At 35.9% G+C, this 11,548-nt stretch overlaps 2 protein-coding genes across 2 annotated transcripts; both read left to right on the top strand.

Moving 5' to 3' along the window:
• The first annotated feature begins 1,662 nt into the window (after nucleotides 1–1,662).
• On the top strand, nucleotides 1,663–3,285 carry LOC117619595 (uncharacterized protein At5g39865). Its single transcript, XM_034349587.1, has one exon. The coding sequence runs from the start codon at nucleotides 2,072–2,074 to the stop codon at nucleotides 2,897–2,899; it is 828 nt and encodes a 275-aa protein (XP_034205478.1). The 5' UTR covers nucleotides 1,663–2,071; the 3' UTR covers nucleotides 2,900–3,285.
• Nucleotides 3,286–5,589: 2,304 nt separating this feature from the next.
• LOC117617454 (subtilisin-like protease SBT4.3) lies at nucleotides 5,590–6,822 on the top strand. The gene has a single exon (XM_034346832.1). The coding sequence runs from the start codon at nucleotides 5,590–5,592 to the stop codon at nucleotides 6,820–6,822; it is 1,233 nt and encodes a 410-aa protein (XP_034202723.1).
• The last annotated feature ends 4,726 nt before the right edge of the window (nucleotides 6,823–11,548 follow it).

Here is an 11,548-nt window from a genome sequence, read left to right as displayed (position 1 = left end):
GCTGACGTCAGCAACTAAATTTTGTTTTTTAAAAACTACAAAAAATTTCAGAATTTTTTTAAAAATTAATATTTAGTCATATTCTTCACTTCCCACACCAAAACTGTATACAAATTCATCTCCTCATATCTCATGTGAATAATACTTGTCATGGTAATGGGTGAAAACACCATAACATGTTGCAAGAGCTATCACTATTCACATAAATAGTAACAACCTTTGCCTTGCCCTTGCCCTTTGTCATGGCAAATGGATGGAAGTGCTATAAGGGATGAGAAATTGAAGATTTATTTTCCATGTTTGGTAATGCTGGGAAAGTAACTGATAGATATCACTTTGTTTTATATCTCATGTTTGTTTTGAGTAGGAATAGAAAACAAAGTTATTTATAATTTTCCAATTATACACATATTGAATCAAATAAAAAATGCATTTAATAAAATATTGTAATTCTAAATTGTTAATGGGGATAAAATAGTCATGAAAACTGCGCATTTAATATTGACTTATTTTCTCAAATTGTCCCATGAGGAGAAAAAACAAATCACAAGGGGTAGGAGGGCTTCACTTTCCCCCTACTTCTCCATGTGCAAGGCAACCATTTTTCATGCCTGAACTTACCAAACATGGAAAAATAATTAATTTATTATCCCTAAGCCTCTTTTCCCATGAACCAAACAGGACCCGAAAGTAATATTTGATTCCTTTTTTTTTTTTAAAGAATTAATATTATTTTTTGAGTATACGCGATAATTTAAAGTATTGGGAGGTAGGTTTCTCACACATGCACAATCAAGATACCATGGAGGTTCGAACATGAAACTTCTAGTATGCAAGTCAATGTCATTTTTCACTGGACTAGACCTCATTAGCTGAATTAATATTATTTGATTCTAAGTAATGAGCAATTATCTCCTAACATTATAATTAACAGTTAATTAATTACATAATAACATAACATATTAAACTATCTAAAAATTTATATGCAAATAATTGACCATGTAAACTAAAGTGTTTATTCTAGTAGTTAATAATATATGTAGCTTTTCAAAACTGATAACATCAAAATGTTTTTACTTTCATGGATTTAAATCACAATGGTTCTATATATAATTTCAATGTCAATTTAAGCAGTTTACATTATAAATATATATAAAAAAAAGTCTATTATAAATTAAAAACATTGCAGCACATGCAGGAGAACACATAACAGGAATTACACCATGACATAAAGATACACAGAGACAGAGCAACTATCAAATTCTGATGCTTGGTTGTGAAAAAATATTCTGGTACTCAGCTAATAAAAAAATAAAACTTTTTAACATGAAAATAAATAAAATACTTCAATCAAGGAATTAATAAATAAAATAAATAAATAACCGCGTAATTAATCATGTTTTCGCTGGATTACCGCGTCTTTGAATCAAAGCAAGACGGTGGGCCCTCATGTCAGCAATCAACAAATCCAAGGCTAAAGTCAAGAAAAGCACTCTCTCTCTCTCTCTAAAACATTAAATAATTTTTCCAATTCTCTCTCCATATAATAACACTACAATTCTTTTTTCTTTTTCTTTTTTTTCCCAACAAAACAGACATAATCAAATTGCCATAGCTTTGTTAATATCGAAACCAAAAAACCAAAAAATAATAATAAAATAATAAAAAGCCTCCCTTTGAAAAGCAGCCATAGGAGGGAGGAGGGAGGAGAGAGAGAGCTCTCCACGTTTTCTCATCACAACAAACAAAACTGAATAAAAAAACACTCGCTTTTGACAGCACAAAAAAGCAACAAACCCAATTACCCTCATCTTCTACCTACCTACCTATAATCTCACAGCCCTCAACCGTCACCACCTCCTTTTTTCTCCACCGCCCTTCTCTGCAATCCAACGGTCTGTTTTTATTCCGATCAATTCATTTTTTCAACATTTCTTGTTAGACCTAATTTGTACGGTCAATTCTGTTCATTTCTGGATCGAATTCGAATTTGAATTCAAACCCTAGGGTTGCAGAACACCAAAAAGGAGCTCAATTAATTCAAATTCCCGGTGATTTTTCATCTGGGTCGATGGCTGATCTTGAAAATAGGCTCGAATTGTCGGGTAAGCCCAAACCCACCGCCTTGTTCTTCAATCGATCGCTTAGCATGTACCCTACCCCCATGGATGCTCCCAAGAAGCCCCATTTCCATGCTTCGCTCGATCACCACACAAATTCCTTCAAGAAATTCTACAATTCCATCGAGACGGTGCGTTCCGCCAGCAGTTCCTTCAAAGGGAAGGTCAAGAAGCTCTGCAGTTTTTTCGAATCGGATAAACCTGGGTCGCGAAATCCTGATGAATCGCAATCCCTGATGCATGTCAAGCTAAGACCCTCGAAGTCAATGGCGCCGTCGAAATCCATAGCGCCAGATTTTCGGATTCTGTCGATTCGGTTGCCAGGCACGGATGATCGAATTGTGGTGTATTTCACGAGTTTGCGAGGGATTCGGAGGACATATGAGGATTGTTATGCTGTGAGGATGATATTCAAGGGGTTTGGGGTATGGGTTGATGAAAGAGATATATCTATGGATTCGGCTTATAGGAAAGAGTTGCAGAGCGTTTTGGGTGAGAAGAATGTGAGTTTGCCACAAGTATTTATAAGGGGAAAGTATGTGGGAGGTGCTGAGGTGATCAAACAGCTGTTTGAGACTGGGGAATTGGCGAAAATTCTTCAAGGGATTCCTATTCGGAAACCCGGGTTTGTGTGTGAAGGTTGTGGGGATGCGCGGTTCGTGCCCTGCATGAATTGCAGTGGGAGTAGGAAGGTATTTGATGAAGATGAAGGGATGCTCAAGAGGTGCCCTGAGTGCAATGAAAATGGTTTGACTCGGTGTCGTGATTGCAGCTCTTGAATTGCCAAATGCCACGTTGATGCATACTCTAGACGCCCTGCTGTTGTTCATAAATAAATAACTACTCGAGAATAGTTGATGGTAATGCTTAAAGTTGGGATCCAAATTTCTCTTTGATTTGTGGTTTTTTTGTTGGTTGATTGTGCATCTGTTGGGGACTGATGTTCATTCACTCTTTGAACTGCATTTTGAATAATAGTGTATGTTATCAAGATGCAAAATTGGTATGGGTATGTCTGATTGTAATACACACTAGGGAGAGGTGTTTCTTTCCTCCCCAATGGCAATGTAAATATTTAGTATATTGTATCTCTGCAAAGGGTTGCAAACTGATGAAATGTATTGAGATTGGATTTATTTATGCCTTAACTATCCGCTCTTGAATATCTTTGGCTTTCAATGCAGTTTCGTGTATGTTTATATGTAGATCTTTTCTTGATTAGTGGGAGTTTTGATATGATTATGTGGACATAATGGAATTAGGATTTGGCCTTCTGTGTGATTAGGATTTGGCCATTGTGTGATTAGGATTTGGTCTCTGTGTGTGGGGTTCCTGTTGTATGTGTAAAATTGTGAATGTATTCACTTGTAGGGAATCAGTGTAGATAATTTTCATGAGTGATTATTTTCAATATGCTGCTTTGAATTTGATTTCATTCATCTACTTAATACGTGGGAATGGAAACTCTGATTCTTATTTTTCATTGGATTTTTGATCGGTGGGGATCAATATCTGGTGGTACGAAATCAAACTTCTTGTTCGGTAATCAAACATAGGTTTTTAATATTTGTTGCTTGCAACTAACTGATCTCTGTGAGTATAGAATGTGATCTGGTTGTTCGTTTTCTTTTCTCTTTTCTTTTCTCTGCAAACTAAATAATAGCTCTAGTAACAGGGTTGTGTTTTATCCTTTGTTGATAATGAGCTTATTCTTGTGTAATTGTTCTCCTGTTGGATTCATGCTAACTGTCGTCAAAATGGAAAAAAGTTAGTGTTTTCAGTGTTTGATGTTGTGGATTTCAGCATTGTGATTTACTGGAATCTTTTATCATTATTTCTTCTTCTGAAAACTTCTAAGTTCTAAATTTCTATTTCTGATCTGATGATCTGTACTGGATACCATTTGGTTCATATTTTATCCTTATTTATCTATTCTCATTACCTGTTTACTTCATTTGGCCGTGGTTTTGCATTTGTTTGACTTCCATCCTCTGTTGTAAGCCTCTTGATCCTGATACCTAGTTTTCTTTTCTATTTTTGGCTTAGGCCTGCCTCAATACCAAAACAAAAAAAGCAAAATAGAAAAGAAAAGAGTAGATAGAATGTCATTGACATATGGAATGAATAGGTAGAATATATAATTATAAATATGAGTTTACTTTTCCCTCCCCTTATTGAATGTCATTGTACAACTGTATGAACTTGAAATTATGGTTCAAGGAATCCAATTCATCAGCTTTCTATAATTCCAAGTACGGATTCAAAAGGAAGGTATGAAAATCTGCACGCTTTAATGGAAATGAGATTTTTGAGGCATTCAAAAATTACCAGGGCCAGAATGAAGTCTAAATTCCAAGTCACACCGGTGCTTCTTGTTGCACCAGGAGCCTTGTACTGGGTGCTAAAGCATGGGATTTTTAACCGTTGTTGTAGCTCACCATATGTATTCGATGCCCCCTTATCCATATCTAGCTACTGACTATGGTATACAACTTTCATTGTTAATACTATCCCAGGCTTCTCCTATTTCTATACGCGATTACTCCTTTCTTTTGTCTTCTTCTTTTTTGTCCTCTTTTTTTTTTTTTTCCCCCTCACTTTCTTTTGTGTGTTTCTTTGTATAATCCGAAAATTCTGTGTTTTTCCGCATCCAATTTCTAAAAATTATTTTCATACGCACCGAAATATCAACAACAAAAAAGAGATACGAGTGAATGAAAAGGAAAAAACAAAGGATCAATTCCACTTTAATGAGACACGCTATAAAAATAGACCCATTTATGAAACTTATTATCTGGATGGGAATCAAGAACAAGAAAATTCAAAGTTAGAAATATTTTAAAAAATAAAAAATAATACATAGGATACATACACTAAAAGATAAGAAGAAATTCGACCACCCCTACATATTTGATAACCTCTCCTACGAAAAAAACTAGCAATACCGACTCCATTCGTAATTCCATCAATTACTCCTCTATCAAAAAAAAAATGAGTTAGTTCAGCTAATCTTCTTATTCCTTTAGTAAAAGATATTACATAAAATAAAATAAATATATGTGACCATGATTATATGATCAATTATATATCACATTTATTATTTTACCCCCAAATTTTTTAATTTTATTAAGAACACTACTAACAAATGAATTAAATAAATCTAAATTTTGTAAAGATGAATAAAAAATAAAAATATATAAAACAAAAAATAAATAAAATTTGTAACACATTACAAAATTACCAGGGCCAGAATTAAGTCTAAATTCCAATATGCAAACGTGCACTTGGAAATTGTAGTTTAAGGGAAGAAATAATGTCTATGTAAGCTGTAATATTTCCAAATGCGCATTGGAAACTGAAGGAAAGAAAAATATTGGATGTTAATGGAGATAAGATTGTTCTGTCCTTCTTCCCCTATAAAGTATTCTTCACGGGTAATGGTCTAGTCTAAGAGCATCAAATCGAAACAATGGCAAAGCATAGAGCTCTCCTGTTTCCTTACGTTTTCTCCCTTCTCATACTCACTATGAGCTTATTGTGCAAAGCCATTGATGATGAAGACAGAAAGCCATATATTGTCTACTTGGGATCACTTCCTAATGATGAGGCCTTCTCACCATTGTCTCACCAAATCGGTATACTCGAAAGAGTTGTGGAGAGCACTTCTGCTTCTAATTTCTTGATAAGAAGCTACAAAAGGAGCTTCAATGGGTTTGCTGCCAAGCTCACTGACCAAGAAATAGAAAGGCTTGCTAACATGAAGGAAGTAGTCTCTGTCTTTCCAAGCACAAACTTCCAACTTCACACAACAAGTTCTTGGGATTTTATTGGTCTCAATGACGAAACCAAACGAAATTCTACTACTGAGAGTGATGTTGTCGTTGGTGTAATCGACACTGGAATTTGGCCCGAATCGCAGAGCTTCAATGACGAAGGTTTTAGTCCGGCTCCCAAGAAGTGGAAAGGTGTTTGTGAAGGTGGCAAAAATTTCACTTGCAACAACAAGATCATTGGAGCTCGGCGTTACAACTCATCATCAGCAAGGGATGAAATTGGACATGGATCCCACACTGCCTCAACGGCAGCAGGGAATGCCGTTAAGGGCGCGAGCTTTTATGGTCTAGCACAAGGTACTGCAAGAGGAGGAGTTCCCTCTGCGAGAATTGCTGCCTATAAAGTCTGCGAATTCGATAAGTGCCCTGGAGAGGCTATCATGGCTGCTTTTGACGACGCTATTGCTGATGGAGTTGACATCATTACAATTTCACTTGGAGGCACTTTCGTCACTTCTTTCGATAAGGATCCTATAGCCATTGGCAGTTTTCATGCAATGAAGAAAGGGATACTAACCGCACATTCTGCAGGCAACAGTGGCCCTGAAGAGGGTACCGTAGTAAGTGTAGAACCATGGGTACTTACAGTTGCAGCAAGTGGCACAGATCGCCGGATCATTGACAAGGTTGTTCTTGGAAATGGAAGGACACTCATCGGGAATTCGGTGAACTCTTTCACATCCAATGGAACAAGTTATCCTTTGGTATATGGAAAAGATGCTACAAGTCATTGCTCCAATTCCGATGCTCAGAGTTGTTTAGCAGGCTGCATAGACAGTGATTTAGTCAAGGGAAAGATTTTGGTATGTGATGCGTCTGATGGAGATATAGTGGCTCGTCAAGCTGGTGCACGAGGTTCCATTGTGTAAATACCTGTAGGATATCTATATATATGTCTGGAGAATATTAAACAAGCTAATTCGAATTTTTTGCAATAAATAATGATCAACCTTTGAAGCAGGATTGATATGAGTTATCAATCCTGAGATGTGAAAAGCTTAAAATAAACGAACACGCAGAGAATTATTTTACGTGGTAAAACCCCACCTCTGGGGAAAATCCACGGGACTCCTCAGTCCAACTCAAATCCACTATAGAACGATGATTACAAGAAGTACTCACACTTATCCTAGACTCATTCTAGATAATGTTTACCGACTTCTTCGTAACTCAACTTCTGTCACGGGATGATCTTCGACACTCCTTATGTTGAACGCAATACTGGTCACGATTGCTTCAAGCTCGCCGGAGGATAAACACACAAAGTGTCTTGGTGTACTTAACCATATAAGACACCAACATGCATATGTATGAAGTATGAATGATGAATGAATTCAATTAATCACCAAGCACATGAAGCACTTGATGATTTACCAAGTAAAAAGAGTACGGCAGCTTTTCCAAATTATATTGAATGTTCACCTATGATCCAGACGTTGGAAAAAAACCCCAATCACAAGAAGGCCAAACCTCCTTTTATGCAAAGCACGTTTCTCATGAAAGAGAAACTTGTGAGACTACACTTCCAAACCAAGTATGACTCTAAGACTAATCCTACGTTGGAAAGCTAAGTATCACAAGAAGGCAAGCCAACCTTTTATTGAAAGCAAGTTTCACACGGGAGAGAAACTTGCAAGACTTCCAAAACAAATATAACTCTAAGACCAATTAAACTAAAACTCTTTGAACCTGGTGCAATATGATCTCCATCAATAAGACGCCACACCAAGGCAAAACACTTATCAGATTAACAATATAAATTATGATTCAATAAAAATACAAAGTCTAATTCATTAAGGACTTTTAAAGATGTCACCAACCGACTCATATTTTAATTTCAATTACAAAGACTCAAAACAAAACAACAACAATAAGTCCTATCATGAATGCATGATATGTCATGATTTACCTGTTGTCAAGTTTCTCATATGGTCAGGTTATGCTTCAAAGATCCAGAATGAATGTGTTGCGCCAAAGCTTCCAGTAAAACAAGTTCACACACTAATTCCCAACCTATGCTAGAGTCTAGGAAATGACAATACAATTTTCATACTAACAATCTCCCCCTTTGGCATTTCCTAGACAAAACACCTATTACAACTCAAACGAAATTGCATGGGATTCAACAAATGAAATCCTACTCTAAACTCAAGGCTCAGAATCCCTGCACATTATGAAACAACAAAACCAGTGAAGCATGTGGGAGAAGAAATGTAATTCAAGGCAAAATTACAACACTACTCCCCCTTAATTATACAACACAATCTCTCCCCCTTTTTATTATAATTTCACAATAATCTCTCCCCCTTTTTGTCAGGAAATCCAAAGAGCAAGGAAAGAGTACAAGAGAGCAAATATAAAGGCAAAAATAAGAGAAAAAAGAAATCAGTTGTGCCACAAGTCTGCAATTGGCAGGATTGAAAATGATGCCGCAATCCTCAGGTTCAATTTATCATGTATCCATCTTAGTAACATGAAGAAAAGCCTAACTGCACAATTAAACAAGAAGCATAAAACTACACTATGTTTGAAAACAAAAACAAATTCGTTTTTTTTTTTTTTTTTTAAAACTACACTATGAAAAAGAAAACAAAAAAAAAAAAAAAATTTTTTTTTTTTTTTTTTTTTTTTTTTTTTTTTTTAATATACACTTAGAAAAGAGACGAAACCACAAAGACATCAATCAAAACATCAAGTACTATGCTTAATAAGAACCCAAGACTCCTCCTTCATTCATGCCAAAAAAAAACTTGAGTACATGCCAACACTATGCAGAAGGATAGACAAGCAAGACCAATACCAATATCTCTCTAGAAGCATTTGAAGCAAAGCCTTTCAGAATCTAGGGCACATCAAATCACAAAGGTTTAATCAAACACAAGGATTATAAAATGGAGAATCAAAAATATTTGTAAGAAATAAAGTCCATCAAATGAGCGAATATTAAATCTCAATCTCGTGTTATGTGACCAAACTTACTTAATAACAAAGAAAAAATCCAATCAAGAGCAAGCCAAGAACATAGAATAAACACATACAAAATGCATACAGAGGTCACCACTTTCTTTTTTTTTTTTTTTTGAATTTTTTTTTTTTAATGCTAACTTTATTAAGCTTTCTACAAGACCCATGTAACGGGTGTTAAATCAATGGGCTCAAGTCAGATGACTTTAAGACAATGGGTGTTAAAGCACCCCTAGGATGTACTAACCCGAGTCATGTAGGCTACAAAGAAGAACAAAGTGTATAAGATCAAAGCTTTTTGACTCGAGCCTCGACGTTGGTTAGACAAGAGGCCCGGTTACTTGGCAAGGATCAAGCACTTATTTTACTTTTCTTTTAATTAAAGAGATGTTACAAAATTGTGAGCTCAGTAGCAAAAAGTATAATGCAAATCTAGTATCAAGACAAGGGCAAGATGAGGATTCATTCAAAATTATTAAACAAGATTAGAGTGTATGTGCTAAATGAGACACATGAGATTTAATAAAAAGAGCATTTAATTGACTTTATAAAAAAACAAAGACAGTTGATAGCCATTCACAAAAACCCAATATTAAACTGCCCAAAGTGATCCAACGCCAAAAATCCAATCTAAGATCAGCAAAAACTTCCAGACGTTAGTAGGATTGATATTGCTTATCAATCCCTGCATGTGCTGAACAAAATACTTAGAATTTAATCCAAATTCAAAAACAGAGAAGATAATAGCTGGAGTCTTTTGGCATGCATACAAACAATTATTCAAAAGAACAAATACCTAAAGACTTTCTAAGAGTGTCAAATTGAAGATTATCCAAAGGTTTTGCAACAAGACATTTAAGATCCAAATTTTCTAAAGCAACGGGTTCATGCACAACATTAGTGGAGGCAAACATACAATTATGATTTTCCTTTTTCCTCCAAACTAACTTTGTCTTAGTTGATGGCAAACAATGAAAAGAAGATAGTTTGGATAAGCGGTTTACCTCATTCATAAGATTTGAAATCTTATGTTGGATACTTACTTTTCCACCCATGCCATGAGAATTTGAACGAACAAATTCGTTTCGAAGCTTATTGCATCTTGGTCTTATGTGCCCACGAGTTCCACAAAAGTGACAGATTGGAATAAATTTCTTGACTTCATGAGGGGCAGAAGGTTCAATGAGTGAAGTGGATTTGACAAACTTTGTTTTAGACACAGCGGAAGACTTATTACTTGGTTGAAATCCCAAGCCTCGTTTGTCACCATCTCTTCGTCCCATGCTAATCATCTTGTCAATTTTTTCTGCACCAATGGTTAAAGAAACAATCCTTTCCTTTGAATTTTTAAGTTCAAGTTCAAGGGCTTTGTTGTCAGAAGTTAGAGAAGCAATTAATTTATTCTGATCAGTCAATTTTTTCTGAAAAAACATCAATTTTTCGTTCATACCTGCACTTACCTTTTTAGAATCTGCATCAGGGGATTGAAACTCGTTTGCAATCCTGCAATTTTTCAGCTTCAGCACAGCAACTTCTTTACACTCATCATCCTCATGTGATTCATCCAAGCTAACTGTGGTTATGAGTGCAACCGTCTTTTCATCATTCTCGCATTTCGATTCACTATCACTCCAAGTAATATGCATTGCCTTATTCTTGCTATCCTTTTGTTTCTTTAAGGTGTTGGCACATTCCGAAGATATGTGTCCATAGCCTTCACATTCAAAACATTGGACCTTTTCTCTTGGATTCTTTCGTTCATTTGACCTGCGAAATTTAGACCCACCATCAGTATAGTTAACAAACCTATTTTTAGAATTTATACCTTTTGAATCTCAACTCCTTGGATCCTGATTCTTGAGAAAGTTCATGAATCGTCTTGTGAGAATCGTTAATTCCTCATCACTGCAATCTTCATTTGAATGCCCATCATCTTCTTCATTCACAACCTTGAAAGCAACAGTTTTGCTCTTTTTAGGGGCTAGATGTTTCATCTCATAGGTTTGTATGGACCCTATGAGTTCTTGAACTTTCAAGGTGTTCAAGTCACGGATCTCTTCAATAGCCGTGATCTTTGGTTGAAATCGTTGAGGCAAGGATCTCAAAATCTTTTTCACAACCCTGTCTTCTGGAATTTTTTTCACCTAAACTTGAACAAGCATTCACAATTACACACAGTTTAGCATAAAATTCAGAAAAAGTTTCATTCTCATCCATCATGAGTGTCTCAAACTGTAAAGTATGCATTTGAAGCTTGGCTCCCTTGACAGTATCTGTTCCTTCATGGGTAACCTGCAAAATATCCCAAGCTTCCTTAGAAGTATCACAACCAGATATATATTCAAATTGATCTGAAGAGACAGCAGTAAATAAAGCATTTAACCCCTTTTGATTATTAGTGCTGTGTGTGACTTCAGCAGTGGTCCACTCCTCTCTAGCTTTGAGGATTGTGGTTTCTTCATCTCCTTTTTCGATCTTCTTTGTGGGTTTAGGAAATCCATGAACCACTGTACTCCATACACGTTCATCTAAGGACCAAAGAAACGACTTCATTTTGGCCTTCCAAGCGCCATAGTTGTTGCCGTCAAAATATGGTGGATGTGCAATTGAGCCCGAGGCACGATCCATCCT

This window comes from Prunus dulcis, chromosome 2 (genome assembly GCF_902201215.1).
Source record: "Prunus dulcis chromosome 2, ALMONDv2, whole genome shotgun sequence".
NCBI lineage: Eukaryota > Viridiplantae > Streptophyta > Magnoliopsida > Rosales > Rosaceae > Prunus > Prunus dulcis.
The sequence above is the reverse complement of the archived record's forward strand: the minus strand, read 5'-3'. Positions and strand labels throughout refer to the sequence as shown.

Bases quoted from the DNA above. Each gene is read 5' to 3' on its own strand.
- LOC117617454 (XM_034346832.1), top strand. From the start codon at position 5,590: ATGGCAAAGCATAGAGCTCTCCTGTTTCCTTACGTTTTCTCCCTTCTC.
- LOC117619595 (XM_034349587.1), top strand. From the start codon at position 2,072: ATGGCTGATCTTGAAAATAGGCTCGAATTGTCGGGTAAGCCCAAACCC.